This window comes from Elephantulus edwardii, unplaced genomic scaffold (assembly GCF_000299155.1).
Source record: "Elephantulus edwardii isolate Elephantulus edwardi_28Jun2011 unplaced genomic scaffold, EleEdw1.0 scaffold00427, whole genome shotgun sequence".
Classification (NCBI taxonomy): Eukaryota; Metazoa; Chordata; class Mammalia; order Macroscelidea; family Macroscelididae; genus Elephantulus; species Elephantulus edwardii.
In genome coordinates, this window is record NW_006400177.1 from 312015 (window position 1) to 331431 (window position 19417).

The 19417-nt window shown below is 46.1% G+C and overlaps 1 protein-coding gene across 1 annotated transcript in view; it reads left to right on the forward strand.

Annotated features, from left to right (window-relative positions):
- The window catches only part of DNAJC13 (DnaJ (Hsp40) homolog, subfamily C, member 13), a 122468-nt gene that overhangs the window by 90876 nt on the left and 12175 nt on the right, over positions 1-19417 (forward strand). Inside the window, exons 37-47 of the mRNA XM_006902544.1 lie at positions 656-730; positions 2731-2850; positions 4121-4300; positions 5396-5563; positions 7659-7772; positions 9658-9774; positions 11801-11978; positions 13831-13922; positions 16885-16984; positions 17795-17869; positions 18116-18228. Of these exons, the coding sequence (XP_006902606.1) occupies positions 656-730; positions 2731-2850; positions 4121-4300; positions 5396-5563; positions 7659-7772; positions 9658-9774; positions 11801-11978; positions 13831-13922; positions 16885-16984; positions 17795-17869; positions 18116-18228 (1332 nt within the window). The remainder of the gene's footprint in view (positions 1-655; positions 731-2730; positions 2851-4120; positions 4301-5395; positions 5564-7658; positions 7773-9657; positions 9775-11800; positions 11979-13830; positions 13923-16884; positions 16985-17794; positions 17870-18115; positions 18229-19417) is intronic.

Genomic DNA, 19417 nt, shown 5'->3' on the forward strand with positions numbered 1-19417 from the left:
CTGTGACAGGTGTAGTCATAGAGTCCTCCTGTCAGACAGTGCAGGTCTGTGACAGGTGTAAACAGAGTCCTCCTGTCAAATAGTGCAGGACTGTGACAGGTGTAAACAGAGTCCTCCTGTCAGACAGTGCGGGACTGTGACAGGTATAGACAGAGTCCTCCTGTCAAGTGTGGGATTGTGACAGGTGTAAACAGAGTCCTCCTGTCAGACAGTGCAGGCCTGTCACAGGTGTAGACATAGAGTCCTCCTGTCAGTACAGGATTGACAGGCATAGACAGAGTCCTCCTATCACACAGTGTAGGACTGTGACAGGCATAGACCGAGCCCTCCTGTCAGTACGGGGTCACGTGGTTCAAACACAAGCCTGCCGTTAACGCCTCTGTCACATAGCGTCGGATTATATTCTGTGTATTTTAGGAGCAATGAGGAGGCAGTGGAGCCCTGTTGTATAGTGTGCATTTATCCTAATGTGCATTTGCTCTAAAGGAGCAAATTGCGAATCCTGCCACAAGCCCTTTATCCCTTTAATCAGCAAATGCTAATAGAGAAAGTAGTTATTGACCAAATAGCCAGGGATGAGAGTTCTTTGCATTTTAGTTCTGCTAGAAAACACCTTTCAGACATGGAAATTTGGAGCATCCAACTCTTTCTACAGGTGCTGCAAGAGGCGTTTAGTCGGTGTGTAGCTGTCTTGAATCGCTCGAGTAAACCAAGTGATATGTCCGTCCAGGTGAGGCCAGAACGTACAACTGCTCCGCTCACGGTCACTGGGCACACTGGCCCCCGGATCGATGTAGAGTGAGGCCTGGAAACGGCCATCTTGCACAGGGTCCAGGTGATGCGCATAGCTGCTGTCTGTGGACTGTCATTTAAGGGTCACTGCAGACACCAGTGACAGTCTCTTGGCTTCAGTTTTTTTCTCTTAAGTAGAGAACAGCCTCATGAACCGGAGGCACCCACCGTCCAGCTCCAGGCACTGGCCATTGTGTCACGCTCCTGTCTTTTCATCCCCTCTCCTGTGTCCCTTCTCTTAGGGAGCTCTGGGGTTTAGTGGTAAGGAATTGATGGTGCCAAGCAAAGGTACAGGGTTCAGATCCACCACCTTCTTTGGGAGAAAGGAGGGCAGTCTCCGCCCCTGCAGGTGACCACCTCTGACAACCCACTGGAGGGTCTGCTGTGGATCGGTTCCAGCTCCAGTGTACGACAGCGTCCCGTCCTCGGGATTTCAGTCAGGGAGCTCTAGGGACCATCCGTAGGGAGCTGTGCTGCCAACCCAAAGGCTCTCCTCTCCGGAGGTTCAAATCCCCTAGCCGCCCCTCCCGTGGGATCTGCAGCCTCTGAAAGCCCATCAGCGCTGAGTGGATTCTGACTCTGGCAATGAGAGAGAGTTTTAATGAACATCATTTTTGTTCCGCTTGCAATAGTTCTGTTCTTAGATAGAAAATCTATGAAGTAATGTAGAGTTTGTTGATTTTGGGTTTTGTTTTGATATTTTCTTTAAATGTAATTCTTTAATTATGCCAAACCCCGGTGTCACAGTATTTAAAGACGCTACCAACCAAAATTCTGGCCATTTGAGCCTGTCTGCCTCCCGGTGCTCATCTAGCTCCTTCCTCGTGAGTGTCTGCTTGCTTCCACCTCCCCTGGTCATTCTTTGGGGCCCATACCCAGTATTAAAATTGCTGGATTATACAGAAATTCTATTGAGCTTCTTTTTCGCAGCCACCACACTTTGTCCACGGCGGGTGCACCATGGACATCCTCAGCAGTGTTCCGTTGTCTCCAGTTCTTTTTCCTTTTTTTTTAATTCAAAGTGTAGCCATCATAGCAGTTCTTGTTTCTCATTGTGTTTTGATTTGCATCTCTTCCGTGAGAGATGATGAGCATTCCATGTGCTCGTTGGTGTTTATTTCTCTTCTCTGGAACTGACAGGAAGCTTCAGTGTGAAGTCAGTGAGCAGATAGAAATGTTGTGTTTAATCTTGGCCTGTTAGTCACAGATTGCAGCTGCTTTTGTTTCCACTGGGGCTTAAATCAAAGTGCACAGTGGGCCAGTGGCTGTGTGCTTGGCTTTTAGACACAAGGGTACAGCTTAAACCCCTCAACAAGGCAGAGATGAGACAGTCTGTTTCTGTGAACGTTTCTATCCTTAGGAACTTTACAAGACATTTGTACTCCAGCCTACAAAGTTACAATGAGTCAGGGTCTCCATAGAGAGAATACACAGGGGTTTGTCGTAGGTGTCTGTATAATGAACACACACGTAGCTTTACCATGTCATTATGTACCATGGAGTTGAAACCGGTCTGTAACCAACCCTCCAGTGGGTTTTCAAAGGCAGTTAATCGCACGGCAGATGATTGTCTTTCTCACACAGAGCAGCTGGTGGCCTCAAACTGCTGTGCCTATGAGGTTGCAGCTCAGCTTCTTTCCACTAGGCCATCAGAGCTTGCTATAGAGAACACACGTGGGTTTATCATGTTGTTGTTAGGTGCCATCACAGCAACCCTATGAACAACTGATCTGAGCACTGTCCTGTCCCGTGCCAGCCACACAATCTCTCACTCGCTCAGGCCCATTACCACATCACGGTGTTGCCAGTCCACCTGGTTCAGGGTCACCCTCTTCTCCGTCCCTCCACCTCCGACCTGTGGTATTGGAGAAGAGTGCTTAAGATCCCGTGGTCTGCCAGAAGAAAGATCACCGACATCACCCGTTTGCTCTGCTGCAGGTGTGCGGACACATCAGCAGGTGCTACAGTGTTGCTGCTCAGTTTGAGGAATGCCGGGAGAAGATGACCGAGATGCCGGGTATCATCAAAGATCTCTGTCGGGTGCTGTATTTCGGCAAGGTGGCGTACACTTGTATCTTCTATGAGCAGTGGGTTTTCTTGTCCTGCTTGTAAAGAGCTGCTTTTCCCCTCAGAGTACTTTTAAGTGAGCTCTTTGGATCTCTAAAAGCATTTTCCAAGGAAATCTTGTGGTCAGGAAGGCTTTGTCCCTAGCGTAGAGTGGCATGTCCCAAATATTACAAGAGCGTCAAGGATGAAAACGGAAAGCTGGATAAACATGGAATTAAAGGACACATATTTACATAGGAAACGTAGGAGTCAGGCCTGGAGGACAGGTCGGAGATCTGGAAGCTCCTCTCCTCTCGCGTCCAAGACTGTCTCGGAGTGTTGGCTATGCTGGGAAGAAGACAGACCTCTCTGATGCGCAGGCAGAGTGAGAGTGGGGTTGGAATAGAGCAGGAATGTGATGCTGATCTTGGACCAGCGTCCCCGGAAGCAGGGAACTGTTGAAAAGGAGACCCGTGTGTCAGCTCATGTGCCAAGAAGTGTTTAATATGAAGGGGCACTCTGATGCAAGTAGATCTTTTTTTAAGAAATTTTTGTTTTATATTAGTTAGCTCTTACAAATTAATTTTACATTGAGGTTTATACTAGCCTTCATTCACATTGTATTTCATACAATCATTCCCATTCATTATATTTTATAAAATTAATCAACATTGAACTATGCCCACCATTGCCCTGTCTTTCCAGATCCCTTCCGGACCTTTCCCATTTCCTTTACCCACCCCTCCCTCTACCCATCAAATTGTGTGACCCTGTGACTCCCCCCACCTGTCCTCTGCTCCTACCCCTCACCCCCTTGGATCCTCATACACTACGCAGCACTCTGGAACAACGATTTCAAAAATTATGGCATAACTTGGGAGGGACTCGAGGGCATTATACTGAGACAACTGACACATGAGGACAAATACTGTGTAAAACTATTGTAGAAATAGAAAGAAAACTAGTAAAACATGTGTGAGGAAGTCAGTCTACACCTGCAGTGCAGTTGTCATTGATGCCCCTCAACCTGTGAGTCACTGATTGATTCATAATTAAAGTTGATATAAACCGCACGAGACAGTGACAGAAGAATGCAACGACAATAACTAATACGTCATCACAGCATCACTTTGAGGCTTTAAAGGGTGAAAGACTTAAATTGTAATTAGAGTTTAAAACAGGAGGAGGTGAACATTTTGCACCATCAGCATGCCTTTACAGCAGCCAGTGTTTGGCAGTTTCTTTTAGGCCTGTACCTGAGTGTGTTTTCTTACCCACTCAGAATATCCCACGAGTGGCCACCCTCGGCGTGGAATGTGTCAGCTCGTTGGCTGTGGACTTCTGGCTGCAGACCCACCTCTTTCAGGCTGGGATTCTCTGGCACCTCCTCTGTTATCTGTTTAATTATGACTACACGCTGGAAGAGAGTGGTATTCAGAAGAATGAAGAAACCAATCAGCAGGTAAGTCGCCACCCCTTTCCTGTGGGATCTGAACCCAACCTGCATATTAGAACTTCAGTGTGAGCACCCCAGGAATGAATGGGTTTTCAGGTTAACCAAGTGTACTGTTCTCTTAAGTTTCAGAACTTTTTATCTTAACCACTTACCTGGAAGGATTTAAGGCCTAGGAATTTTCTGTGGGTATAATGGGCAGACTTTACATTTGCACTTGATGACTCAGTCACCTGTATGATTGCAAAATTGTGGTTGAGACAAGCAATACCATCAGTCTTTACATTGAGTATTATCTGATCGTTTATAGATACTGTTTCTCTCTTTTCTTTTTCCTGTCCATTCATGTTGTCATTGTGTGTAGCAGGCAAGTCCGCCCTCCCTCCCTTTGAATGTGCTGCTTCTAATTCTCTGAGTTGCTATTTATTTTTTTTTTAAGCTACAGGCAAAACTAACTTTAAACTCATTGCCATCAAGTCAGAACTGACTGGCTGGCTCTCCAGCTAGATTATTTTCTTAGTATGCTTTACACCAGAGGACACCACCCCCTCCTCCCTCAGAGCCTCTGGTGGATTCAAACCACCACCATTGGGTTGGACTTGGCCTCCCGACCTCCCATGTGTTACCTGCATGTAATGTGTTAAGAGGGGCAAAGCAGTCAAGGAGAAAACCTACAAGTCTGTCACTGACATCAGAGAGCTCATATGTTTAAAAAGCTCATTTCTTTCTATACAGAAAATAGTTAAGAACCTTTATATTCATGTGTGGGGGTGTGTGTGTGCATTTGCACGCCTTTACTGGACACAGACGATACAAATTAATACATGTAGTATAATCACTCATACACACACATGCATATACACGTGAATGCTGGATACAAATGTACAAAGGTTCTAGAGTTTTTTTTATAAAGAAAGAAGCTTTTTAAATGAATAAGCTTTCTAGCCTCAAACTCTTGTCCAGTTTTTGTTTACTTAGTCTTTTTTTCTTTATTTTTATTTGCTTAGTCTTTAAAATATGTTACATGTAGATTTGATTGCAGAAAGTTAGTATGTTACCTCTTTTCGGTAATGTTTTGATTTTGCATTTCCTTTTCAATACCAGGAAGTAGCCAACAGCCTCGCTAAGCTCAGTGTCCGTGCTTTGAGCCGCCTCGGAGGGTACCTGTCTGAAGACCAGGCCACCCCTGAGAACCCCACCATCAGGAAAAGCTTGGCCGGCATGCTCACACCCTATGTCGCTCGGAAGCTCGCTGTGGTCAGCACTGCTGAGGTGCGCTGGGCTCCGAGGAGCGGGCAGGAGGTGGAAGGGCACAGTGAGGAACCCAGCTCTGCATAGTGCTCCCGGAGGCCTGGCCAGTGATGCTGTCCCTGTGCTCACTCCTGGAACAGTGTAGTGCTGTTGATTGATGATTTAGCGCTCACATCCACTCAGAACCTGTGTGTGAAGTCACACACCCACTCACAGAAACCGTGTACGAGGTCAGTCAGCTCTGTGACTGTCAGCTGTGGACCCCCCCGATCCTCACTGGTCTGCAGTTACCGAGGGATGAGATGAGCAGGGAATTCTGGGTGGTTTTCCCGCAGGGCAGACAACAGGAAGGAAGGTATCCAGACTGAGTGTAGCTTGTCTAGACTGAGGAGTGAAATGCTGGGATAAATGCCCACACGCGCACCTGGTTACAACAGGCGTGCACATGTGAATGACAGAACTCATTGTGACCTGGGCAGATGCCTGGGTTTCTTTAACCTTATTATTGAGGCTCGTCGAGCAACAGTGTAAGAAGTGTTAAGAATCCTGGCTGTGAGCTGGAGTTCAACGTCCTGGCTTCTGAGGCCCATTCTTGCGGGACATTTCCCGAGAGCCATTCCTTCTCGTGGCAGCCATGGCATATGTAACATTTACGACATCATGATTCAGTGCATCAGTTACTCTGACATCTTTCTTATCCATTGTCCGCCTTGCACATGCTTTGTTGGTGTTGTGTACCTTTGGGTCAGAACCAACCCATAGCTGACCTTCCGGCGAGTTTTTTAATTTTTATTTCTTTTTACATTTTTTTTCTTTTTTGTGTGTACCATCAAATCCCACCACTCCAGTCGGGAATAAGTGCTTTTGAGATGGCTAGGTTGGCACAGGATAGAATGGCGTTTAGAGCTCTTGTACATAGGGTCGCTAGGAGTCACAAGCAATTCGATGGCACATAACAACAACAGCCACCACCATCAAATCGGATCTGACTGGTACAGGAGGAAATCGCCCCTCTTCTCCAGCAGAGCATCTGGTGCGTTCGAACCTCCTACCTCTGGGATTGCAATGCAGCTTCTTGCCCGGTGGGTTTTTAAAGGTAGTTGATCACATGGGAGGAGGTTGCCCATCTTTCTTCTACAAAGCATCTGGTAGATTTGAACCGTGTGCCTTCAGGATTGCTGTGCAGCTTTTTATCCCACTAGGCTAGCAGAGCTCCCTCCACATGTATATGAGACGATAGATGATTAAAAAACACCACGGCTCAGGCCAGGCACCCCTCCGTCTGCAGAGCAACATTTGGCTTGACACTTTAAAGAGTTTTCACAGCAGAATGCCGAACGCCGTGTCGTCTGATTTCCTGACTTCTGTTTCCACGGGCTGCAGTGTGCATCCAATGGAGAGAGTCCTGGGCACAGCCAGTCTTCTCCATTTTTCATGATACTGGTGTTACTAATCCAGGTCTTAGCGTTTTTTTAATGTTGAAATGTAATCCCTAAAAAAGCCTGTGGCCTTTGATCTTCAGCGGTAATACTTTATAAAAAAATATTTTTAAAAAAAGTAATACTTTTTAGTCTTCACTTTGAGCAAGGTGGTGTCAGAGCATAGAGCTCGATAAATATGAAAGATTATGTATATTAGAAAATGTAAGAGGAGAATGAAGTGTCTAGGCTTAGACTTTGCAATGCAGTAATAAGGCAAGTACACTGACTGGATAGTTGAGTCCTAACAGTCTGCATACCCGCACGCCAAGCCTCGAAGCAGAGCGAGGCCAGGAGACCAGTCACTCACTCAGTCTCTGCGCATGCAGTCTCTTTCCCTTTCTAAAGTTAGTCTTTGTAGAGACTTGAATTTTTTTTTTGCAAGGAGGTGTGATTCTTTTTAAGCTTCTACTTCCACAGTGGTTATGATGTTTCTATCTCTCAGCCTTGGATTTTCTCCTTGCAAAGAGGGTGGATCATAACACCAGACTTGTTAGAACCAGTGAGATGGGAACTCTTAGTTTAAGTCATCTATCACAATCTCTGTTGTGTAGTAGACATTCTAAATAATTGCTAATTTCTCTTACTGCTTCCTTTTTTTTAAAAATGTTACAAAACAGTAGTTCTCTGTCTTCCAGATCTTGAAGATGCTTAACAGCAACACAGAGAGCCCTTACTTGATATGGAACAATTCTACGAGAGCAGAACTGCTTGAATTCCTTGAATCTCAACAAGAAAACATGATCAAGAAAGTATGCTTCATACTTCTGTTTGAGAATTGGGTTTGATAGAATGTGGGAAGGTCACCTGATAGTTAATAAATATATCTTTACTTTGTCACTTTGTGTTTCAGCCTCTAACTTTTGGCCACTCATGTTTGATCCAAGTAAAAAGAGCCTTTCTTGTTCTCTAATAGGAGCATCGTAGGATTCTTTTTTTGTTAGCTTATATTACAGTTATCTGGATATGTGTACAGATATTTTAACTGGTTTTTACTTTTCTATCTATACTTAGAAAGCCTTGCTTTAGTAGTTTGCTTCACTTGGTTTGACTCCTTCAAGTGGAGAGGCCAGCCAGCCACGTGTAAACGAAGACGGTGGAAGATGGGGAAAGGGCGTGCGCAGTTGATGCACTAGATGCTGGCTGTCGCTCGCTTTAGACGGTTTGTGACTTAGGCACAGTGCGGCTTCTGTTCTGAATGTTCCAGAACTGGGTTGGTTGTCGGTTTTTCAGACTCCTTCCCTTACAGCTACCCAGAAATCTTTATAGATCAAGTTTTTGGAAGCTACATTTCTGGAGAAAAGAGATGTCATATTTTTATACATGGTTTATCTTTTTAGCAGAACAAACTTAATAACGTCACCTCCTGTAGCACAGAACTGTTCTTACTTATTTTCACATATTATTTTGGTCCAATCTAAAACTCCTTATGAATTCCAGCCTAAATCCCGTAAAGCTATTTTTTTCCTTCTTTCTTTTTCTGTCTTGAGTGTTTTTTCTTGACTAAAATGCTTCTTATACTTGATCTTGGACAAAAATGCCAAGAAGCAATGAAAACAGTGTTTGATTGATTTGCCAACCTGTGCATAAACTTGTCTGTTTTTAATTAAAGATCCTGATTTGGGGTACTTTCATTGATGTATTTCTTCTTAAAACCCATTTCAAGTGTGTTTATTCCTCAGTAACTATCACTTAGTTCAGATACCTGCTGATTGGAGTGAGAGAGCCAGACATCACACTCACTTCCTAAAACTTCAGCTGGAATTCTGAAGTGAGGGATAGTAGGAAAATTCAGGCTAAAAACTGCCCTGGAAAGACATTGCCTTGTCTCAAAGATTATGAACGTTAGCAGTGTACCGAATGCTGAGACATTTTTCTGCTGGTTCCATTATTTTGATGAAAATTCTTCATTTTTTTACTTGTGGAGAACCCACCAGCAGAAGCATGCCCCGTTCAGGCGTCTCCACGTGAGGCACCGCGCCTTCTCCACTCTCTGCGCTGTGCGTTCGCCCTCCTCTTCTGAGTCCTCTCTCCCACGTGGACAGTCAGTGCTTGCTTAAGTTTGCTCTCATCTTGTGAGTTGTTGCCACCTTGTCGTATGTGGACAGGAGAGGATGGACAGTCCACCTTGGTGCAGTTAACAGCCTAGGCAAACCTGCCAGAGGACCAGCTGTGTGTGGGTTCTGACTCGATGGTCCACAACAGTCAAGTACATAATGCGAAAAGCAGATGCTCTGTGCTAGTTCAGTGAAAGTGTTGTGTGCCCTGCATGCAGTCAGAGCTGACTTAGAGCTCTCTAGGTTTTTGAGCTGTGAATTGCACAGAAGGGGATTGCCGTCTTTCTCCAGAGGAGCAGCTGGTGGATTCAGCAGTGGAACTCCTTACCCACTCTTTCTCCTGCGGAGGGACTGGTGGATTCGAACCACTTGCCCTTGACTTGACAGTGGAACTCTTTACCCCATAGATCCCGTGAAACAGGACCGCAGACCTTCAGCTGCAGGACCAAGCAGCTTTAGCAGCTGCTCTTGCATGCTGGTTTCTTGTTGTAACTCAGTTACGTTACTAAGTTGAGTGGATCAGTTTACAACAAAAAGTTAATCACTCTACATCTGACGTTCTGTGTTCTCTTTTCTAAAGGGTGATTGTGACAAAACTTATGGATCCGAGTTTGTCTACAGTGATCATGCCAAAGAACTGATTGTGGGAGAGATTTTTGTTCGGGTATACAATGAAGTCCCTACGTTCCAGCTGGAGGTAAGGTCGGTTTGCTCCTGTTTGGAGCCTTTGATCCCTAGTTGAAAGCTCTTGGTTGACTTGTGCTCTGACCGCTGCTTTGGTGGAACTGAACTCACAGCGATCCTGCACTGGGTGTCCAAGGCTGTAACACTTGTTGGGACGACCCTGCCCATCTCCCCTTGGAGTACCTGCTAGACTTGAACTGCCAACTTCTCAGTTACCACAGCATGCAGCCAGTTCCCCAGGACCCCTTATTCATCCTCTCCACATTGAAACACCATCAGTATAGAGCTCTGTGGGTCTGGTGGATAGAAAGTGATGCTACCAAGTCAAAGGTGGGTGATTTTAATCTGCGGCTCACAGACCTGGTTTTATTTGTTTTTGCTCAAACATTCTTAGAAGTAGTATAGCACTGGTTTGTGCATTGCTCTACAGAGGTTAACTTGTGGTTGCTGTGATGCTGAACACTGCGACACTGATGTGCCAAACGTGATAATGGTTACTCATGGTGGACAATGTTTGGTAGAGTACCCTGATTAAAACAAACTTGGAAGCAGGAGTGACATCTACTTCCGAAATAGCTTGCCTCCAGAAACCCTATGAACTTGGAAAAATGATGACAGTTATACATTTGTTCAGGTCTTTTGTTCATAGGGTCACTATGAGTCATCTGTGACTCAAGGGCACTTAACAACAACAACATTGAAATGATAGCTGTTCTTTTGTCTAAAGGTTCATACCCCGCTGGATCTTTGATACAGAAACTGTTGATAACGTCGAGCCTCTTTATTTCTAAAGCCGAAGAGTTAAATGTGTGAAGCTCATGAGTGAGGGTTGTTCTGTGTCCAGCTGTCCGTCATGCCTTATGGACCTGCGTGACTTGTGCTAGTGACCCCAGGTGCAGTCCGGAGCCACCACCTCTGGCCAGTCCTCTCCACGTGGACGCCTCAGTCTGGCCCATCATTTGGAAGCATAAGGAACTGCAGGCTGGGAGCATAGGGGCTTCAGAAGGTAGCAGGGGGTCACGGCAGGGCCTGTCTTTCAGGCTGATTCCCGGTGACTTCTGGAAGTGAGCTTCGAGCCGTCTTGCTCCACGTTGCCTGGGATCGTCGGAGTTCTGTCCGCCTGGCATTTGCGTGGATAGCATTTGGGAGTTGTGGATTTCTTAGGATGGAAGAATGGCCCCTTGTATTCTCTTGCATATTTTTTATTTTTCACTCTCAGGAGTGAGGAAGCAGCTCACAGCTGGGTTTTCACAGCTCGAGTGGGTTTTCTGAGGCTGTAAATTGCACACAAGGGTTCTCACCCATCCTGATCCCACAGAGCCGCTGATGGATATGAACCTCCAGAGAAGCACCTCTGTTTTGGAGTTAACAGCATAACTCTCTGAGCCACCAGAACTCCCTTTTGGTTTGAGAAGGTCTCTTTCCTGGGGAAAAAGAAGGAATTTCTACATGACTGTATTTGTCACAGAATGGTATATGTAATAACTAATTAGCAAAGCGCAGTAAGACGTTTTAATTTATACACTAAATGCATATTACATTTAGTTGTGAAGGCATAATAAAATTGTAGAAGGCATGTATTTAGCTTGGAATATTCTGGGTTCTGTGCCCGACCAGTGCAATAAAACAAGTCACAGCAAAGTCTGAAAGACTGTGAAAATCATTGAAATGACACAGACATGTGAAGAGAGCCCAGAACCCCGAAAAGGAAGCCCCAGGGCCTGGCCAGCATGGGTATCACAGACTCCTCGGGCATGAGCTGCTGTGAGGGCAGAAGGGGGCAGGCTCTGAGCCCAGCACTGGCACGCTGGCCAGGCCACTGTGCGCTGTACCGGGTCCCTCAGGCGTTGGGACAAGAAGAGTTGAGAAATCCTTTCCATTGCAGCTGGCTTTTGTCTCCCTGCCCCTGTTAGTATGCACACTTAACAGTGTTTATCTGTGAAGCTAATCCCCTTCTCACTTTGTCTCCTTCGCCTGCAGTCTGTTATTGCTTATTTCTGGGCTCACTCGTGTTTTCAGCTGTTTCTCTATTGGCTTAGGTTCCGAAGGCGTTTGCTGCGAGCCTGCTGGACTTCATCGGTTCGCAGGCCCAGTACCTGCACACCTTCATGGCCATCACGCACACGGCCAAGGTGGAATCAGAACAGCATGGGGACCGCCTTTCCCGGGTGGAGATGGCCCTGGAGGCGCTGCGGAATGTCATCAAGTACAACCCAGGTTTGTGTCCCCTGTGCCTGACAAGCAGGTCCTTAGAACAGAAAAGCCACCCTTCATCCGGGAAATTGACACCGGGTTTCTTAAAAGCTGTAAACAACAGACTGGAGTCCCACGTCAGGGGACCACTGAGGAGCAAATGCACTGCAGTCTGTTGAAATGAAGGATGATGTGATCTGCGGACTTCCACACTGAGGAGATAAGTTGACACCAAGTGTATTTTGGTGTTTGAGTTCATCTCTGTGAGGGGTTCTTGATTTTGACCCTTCTCTGCTCTGTAGCAGTGTCAGGTCCTGTGGACACAGAACCTTCAAAAGCTGCCAGAGGATTTAGTACTTAAAAATTGGTTTAACAGAAAAGGTGAGACTCTTCCTTCCTAAACATATTTAGGAGAACAGTTACAAAAACTTTACTGTTCTTCCTGGATCTGGGAAGATAAGGTCACAGTCTGAAGCTTCTAGCTTTGGCAACAAATTTAATGCAGCTTCAATTGAATTTATTTCAAGAGTCCAAGTTAGGGTTTTTTCAACATAAAAGTAGTGTTATATTTCAAATACTTTTTGCTTTGTTCAGTGGATATTAAAGTACTTTTAAAATCTGAATTCTGTAATTTATTACCAAAAGTTATTAAAATAAGTAATAATGAAATGCTATTAGGGAAAAGAACTTATTCCCAAGGCATAGTTAGAGATGTTTGAAAGGCAGTTGAATTGGTGTAATGGAACATTAATCGTAGTGCTTTAGGTGCCAAACCACATTGCAGCCGAATAATCTGTTCATTTAGACATTGCTGAGCTGCGCCAGGGCCTGCAGAGGCTGCTGTTTGCTCACGTTGATGCTTCTCCCTCTGGACGGTGCATCTCTGGGAGGGAGGAAGCAGGTCCGTGTGTAGCTGGCACGGTCACAGCGACAGTCACATAATCTGAGTAGTGGGTTTGTTTTTTCTTTGTTTCTTTTTTCATTTTGTAATACGTGTTTTGAAAATTAATTTCAATACAGTACATTTATGGAATACTGTCATACTCTCTAACTTGAAAGGGTCTTAGTAAGTTAAATTATAAAGCCTATAAACATTATCAGTTACATAGTTCTACCTACAGAAGGGAGTTCTGGTGGCTTTAGTGGTAAGGAGTTGCTCTGCCAACCCAAAGGAACATCGTTCGAATCCACCAGTAGCTCTGCGGGAGAAAGATGGGAAAACTTTTCCTGTGAAATTGATTGCCTCTGAAAACCCGCTGGAAAGTCAGCTATGGGTTGGTCAAGACTTGAGGAAACATAGTACCATGTAACAAAAAGAATTATGTTGTATAAAGCATTGTTACTGAGTATTTTTATTTGTATCCAGTAAAAATGGTAATGAATATGTGACATTGGCATTGAAGCAGGTGTTCAGCTTTCTGTATTTGCACCAGAATTCCTTTGTGTATTTCAGTTGGTTTTCCTATTTGGTTGGTTTTTTATGTCATGTTCAGGTGGCACAGTTCTAAATTAAGAGTCAGATGAAGTGGAGCTCTCTCTGTATTTATTTAGGCTGAAGGGTATCCTTACAGTCTAGAGATAAAGAATAAAAGTAGCTATCTGACGCCTTGTGTTTTTAATATGTTTGAATTGTTTACTTAAGTGTTTGGGTTTTTCTTTTTGAGCCTGGTAGGATAGGATGTGTAAACAGAACAGTCCTGAGAAACTCTACTGTATCTTTATCTCTTTGCCTCTTGAGATGCGACTACACCCTTCAGGTCACACTTAGGAATTATTATCCAAGACTTGTAACTGATAGCAGTGTTTACAGTGTATATAGGTGTGTTAGGGAGAACTCTCTTTGGAAGTAAATGTGTTTTTCATTCTTTCTCTCCAGGCTCTGAAAGTGAATGCATCGGTCACTTTAAGTTACTCTTTTCTCTCCTTCGAGTGCATGGAGCTGGCCAGGTGCAGCAGCTGGCTCTGGAGGTAAGAGTGCCGGCTCCAGGCTCATTCTTCCCTACCCTGACTAGATCTGCCGTGGCGCTAGTGTCATCCTCACCTCAGGTGGGCTGGAGGCATCCTGTTAAACCATGTGAACGTTAAAATTCAGATTTCAAAGAGTGAGACCTGTCTAGTGCTGTCGTCTTCGGTCATTGCACATCCTTGGAGTGTCATGTAGTCTGGGTTACAGAATAGGCTTCACACCCACCAGGAACAATGAGTTGGACCCCTGAAGATTCATGCCCTCAAAGGCATGTAGAGGTTGTGGCCCTCTGCTTGGTCCACACGTGGGTTTATGATCCGCTGCGTGGACACTGCCCGTCAGTCCACATGTGGGTTTATGATCCGCAGCGTGGACACTGGCTGCCCGTCAGGGTGGAGCCTGTCCATGCGCCCTAGTAGTTCCCTCCTCTTAGCATCTGCACAACAGCTTTTTCAATGAAGATTAGAAAGTAACCATCTGCTACCTGATATTGTTTATAGTCTAGAAAAGGAAGCTTCCCCAAACCTGTGGGCTTTCATGGTCCAAGAGTTAACTGCCTCCCCTTGGGAGTGAACTGACACCGTTGACGTCCTCCCCTTGGGAGTGAGCCCACCCTGGTGCTCTGAAGAGATGTTTGGGCACAGCCCTCTACTTCAAGGATAGTCCCGTTCTCCTGCCAACCCAGAGTTAGTTCCCAGCGTCATTTCCCTTGACCTTGCTTGTTTCAACACATCCCAGTGTAGGTAGGTTTTGAAAAGTTTACCCCTGCAGGAGCAGATTTGTTAATAATTTATGAATGACTGTATGCGTTAGATTACGGTAATCATCAAATTAGTGAAAAAACCTAGTGTGAAATGTTTTAAAACATTGAAACACCAGCTTCATGAATTTTTTTCAAGTACCTTCTAACATTGAAAGTCAGTTTTGCGATCTGGGACCCATTGCTTTGAGGTGCTGGCCATTCAGCATTGTTGTTGATTGCTATCGAGTCGAGCACGACTCATAGCAACCCTATGAACAAAAGGCCTGAAGCCGTTCTATAACTATCGTCATTGATCAGGGTTCATAGAGTTTCCGGAGGCATGTTGTTTAGGAAGTAGATCCACTCCTGCGAGGCACTGAGGTCGCCTTTGCTGCTGCTGCTTCTGTGCCTCGAGTGAGAACCAACCATAGCTGACCCTCCCGCCAGTTTTGAGAGGCAATAAATTACAGAGGAGGAGATTGCCCACCTTAACTCCCTCAAAGCAGCCGGTGGATTTGAACCACCTGCCTTTGGATTGGCTGCGCATATTGTTACCACTAAGCTGTCAGAGCTCCTTCCCATTTTAAGGAAAATCACGCCCCCTTCTGATGTATAGTGAGTGAATGCTGCTGTGCTGGGGATTGAGAACATTCCTTTTTCTCTTTACGATGGACCTACCCTCTCTGTGCACAGCCCAGGTCTGTGATTAGACATCACTACAGTGTCCTGTCTCCGTACCTTTTCAACTTGTATGCAGAACAGATTATCTGGGAGGCTGAGCTCTATGCGGAGAAATAGAGGGTCAAGATTGGTGGAAGATCTATCAACAGTCTATGATATGCAAATGATAGAACCCTGCCTACTGAAACTGAGGAGGACCTGAAGCGCCTGCTACAGAGGGTCAAGGACTGTAGCCTCCAATATGGATTGAGGCTCTATGTCAAGAAGACAAAGATTCTCACCACTGGGCCAATTTGCAGCATCAGGATGGATGGTAAAGAGGTTGAGATTGTTCTTCAGTTTGCTTGGCGCCACAGTCAACAGTCTTGGCACCAGCAGCCAGGAAATTAGAAGACGTATTGCCATGGGAAAGTCTCCTGTTAGGGACCTCTCCAAAATACTGAAGAGCAGTGGTGTCTCTCTGGAGACTAAGGTGCATCTGATACAGGCCATGGTTTTTGCTATCACTTGTTATGCATCAGAGAGTTGGACAGTGACTAAGGAGGATAGAAGGAGAATTGATGCCTTTGAGCTGTGGTGCTGGAGAAGAGTATTGAGGGTACCATGGACTGCTAGGAAAACAAACAGATTCATTGTGGGGAGGGTCAAACCGGGCTGCTCCTTAGAGGCAAGGATTCTAAGGCTCTGTCTAACATTCTCTGGACATGTTGCGAGGAGGGACAGGTCCTTGGAGAAGGACATCATGCTTGGTAGGGTGTAGGGACAGTGCAGGAGGGGAAGGCCCTCTATGAGGTGGAGTGATTCAGTGACTGGAGTAATTGGGATGGGTGTGTTGGAGACGGTGCGATTGCCACAGAACAGAGCAGAGTTTAGGGCTGTTGTACATAGGGTCGCTATGAGTCACAAGCGACTCGATGGCACATAACAACAACTGTGCTCTTAGCTGAGGGCAGCTCAACTGCAGACCCAGCCGTTGCTGTCAAGGAGATTCCAGCTGCTGGTGCTCATACAGGACAGAACTGAACTGCCCAAGGGCTCAACGGCGCCTTACAACAGCATAGGGTCTGCTAGCCCAAAGGTACAGCTCTGACGGTTCAAACCCACCAGCTCCTTCAAGGCAGAAGGATGGACCGTCTCCTCCATTGTGATTTACAGCCTTGCAAAATGAGTGGAGGGCCAGCTAGGCGTCATTTCAACTCTGCCTCTCCGTCTGCAGGCTGTCTACCACTGCTGGTCAGTTCCCGTCACTGACCGTTAGATTACCAGCCAGCCCAACCCTCGCACTGTAGGACACCTCTAGTATTTGTAATTCTTAGCCTTTACATTCTTAGAGGGCTGATCTCAATTATGTACACATAAGCATTAATACTTCCTTTTCCCAAAAGATCAAAGTCATAAAGCCAATCTTTTACTGTTGAGCTCTTCTCTGAGAATTCATTTCTCCTTCACATGATTTTCTTAGTATTTGGAGCTTGTGTAACTTAATTTTATTTCAGTCTGAAATTCTTTCCAGAGCTCTTACCTCCCCTTACCCATTTCAGGTTGTGAACATAGTGACATCCAACCAGGACTGTGTCAACAACATTGCCGAGTCGATGGTTCTGCCCACCTTGCTGGCGCTTCTGCACTCCCTCCCGTCGAGTAGGTGCACCCATGAGTGGGGCGGGGGCAAGCCTGGTGCAGGCAGGGGCTTACCATGGGGGGGTTAAGTGGTTTCATTTAAGTAGCGTTTGTCTGTCCAATGATTTCCAGAAAGAAAGTTGAAGGTTGGGGCTAGAGAAAAGCTCAGAAACATGGTAAGTTATCAGCAGAGGAAAGAAAAGTCGGGTTTTCCATTTGCTGAGTACCGTCTGTATGTGATCGTCTGACTAGTGCGTGATTTACAAAGGACAGGACTCAGCACTCAGACGCACACTTAGTCAGTGACACCTTGGCTTTCCCTGGAGTTGAGGTCGGCCTAGTGGTATCGCACTGGGATCTGGTGCTCTTCCTGCCGTTCTCCTTCACTCCCCTCCCCTCCACGACAGTTACACCAGATAGATCTTAGGCGCCTGATGAGGGGGAGTCCCCCCTGGGTGTTGGGAGGTGAGGCCGTCTGGATACAAAATCCAGCTGAACTACTGCCTATGAGGCTGAGGCTGGTTAGATCCTGCCGCCTCGTCCTCATTCCCAGTGCAGCCAGGACAGCCCCGTGTCATGGGTCACCCTGTGCGGGGTCCTGGGTCACCCTGTGCGGGGTCCTCGGTCACCCTGTGTGGGGTACGTTCTGCAGCCCTGGGACAGGACAGCTCTATTTCAGAAGTCACCCTGTGCGGAGTACGTCCTGCAGCCCAGGACTGGGACAGCCTGTCTTGTGGGTCACTCTGAGTGCAGTCCATCCTGCAGCCCTGGGCCGGTCCATGTAAGCAGTGGTGCAGAGGCACATCCTGAGATGCCTCTATTTTTCTGCAGGTCGTCAGCTTGTCCTGGAGACGCTCTACGCTTTGACGTCAAGTACAAAGATCATCAAAGAAGCGATGGCAAAGGGTAACCGTGTGCAGTACCTTGTCCTGAGTCCCACTGAGTGCAGGGCGCCTCCTGTCCTCATGAGCTGCTCTACACTTGGGAAGAGACGAGTTCTTGCCGACTGTAGTTGAATGACTCAAATGGCTTTGGGGCAGTACAGTTGTACTTACACTTTTGCTTAAAATAAGGTTTAAAATTAATTCAGCTAATTTGTTACATTATGTTCTTCATGTGTAATTTAAGAACGAATTCTTTCTTCTTTCACAGGAGCATTGATTTACTTACTGGACATGTTCTGCAATTCAACACACCCACAAGTTCGAGCCCAAACAGCAGAACTTTTTGCTAAAATGACAGCAGATAAACTAATAGGGCCAAAGGTAAGGCTGTGCACTGTGAGGTGAACAAGCCTAGAAACGAGAGAACTGTATGTGGGGGCCTGCGGGAGGCAGTGAGAAGGACTAGGAAGAACGCTCGCTCTCTAAGACTCACTTCACACTCACTCTCTTACCTGTGGGCATTTCAAGTTCCCTACCTGGGCAGGACCACGTCTCCTACTGTCTGGCACGTGTAGCGGTCGCTCCACACGGCCTATGTCAAGAAGAGGTTTATATCAAATACACTCTACTTATTGTAGAAAGAATTCTAATTTTTGTTTGAAGCTCTGAAAGAGTTACGAGGTTAGGGTTTTTTTTTAAGGTGTAGAAGATAATGGGCTATGTTTACATGTGTTACTGTCTCTGCCCTTCAGCTCACGTGGGGCGCACCCTCCAGTGTTGTGTTGGGGTGTAGGGATTGCCAGAGAATCGTGGGAAAGGTGAAGTTAGGTCTCTTACTAAACACTGAATGTGCAAGTACTGAGCAGAAACGATTTTGTTAAAGACCAGCACGAAGTCCCGGGTGTCAGGAGGAGGGGAAGTGGCCTCATCATCGGGGGCCGAGCAGTTCTCATGCTCAGGGCTCCTGACACACAGTGACAAGTCTGATCCTCTTCTGCCAAGGAGTGTGTTGTGTTCTCAGCCTGACAGCTCCTTGCTCATTCCATGCTATGGGCTTCACTTATCACGTTACAGATGCCCTCCATGGGAACCAAGGAGAAGTGTACTTTGCTTCTGATGTAGCAGGCACGGTTTTATGTTATGATGCTCTCTGCCACTTCATTAATGTGTTTTCCTTCAGTTCACTGACTTCAGAGAAACCGTGTAGATAGCGGAAAAAAGGGTGACCCAACAGTGTAGAAATTACCTAACATTATCATTGCTATCACATGCAAATAAGATTCTGCTGAAGATTATCCAAAAATGACAAGAGCACATCAACAGAGAACTGCCAGAAGTGCAGGCTGGGCTTAGAAGGGGTCGTGGTACTAGGGATATTATAGCTGATGTTAGATGGATCTTGGCAGAAAGCAGGGAGTACCAAAGAACTGTCTATCTGTGTTTCATTAATTGTGCAAAGGCGTTTGACTGTGTGGATCACAACAAACTGTAGCTGACTCTGAGAAGAACAGGTATTCCAGAACACTTGATCATGCTTATGCGAAACCTATACTTGGACCAAGAGGCAGTC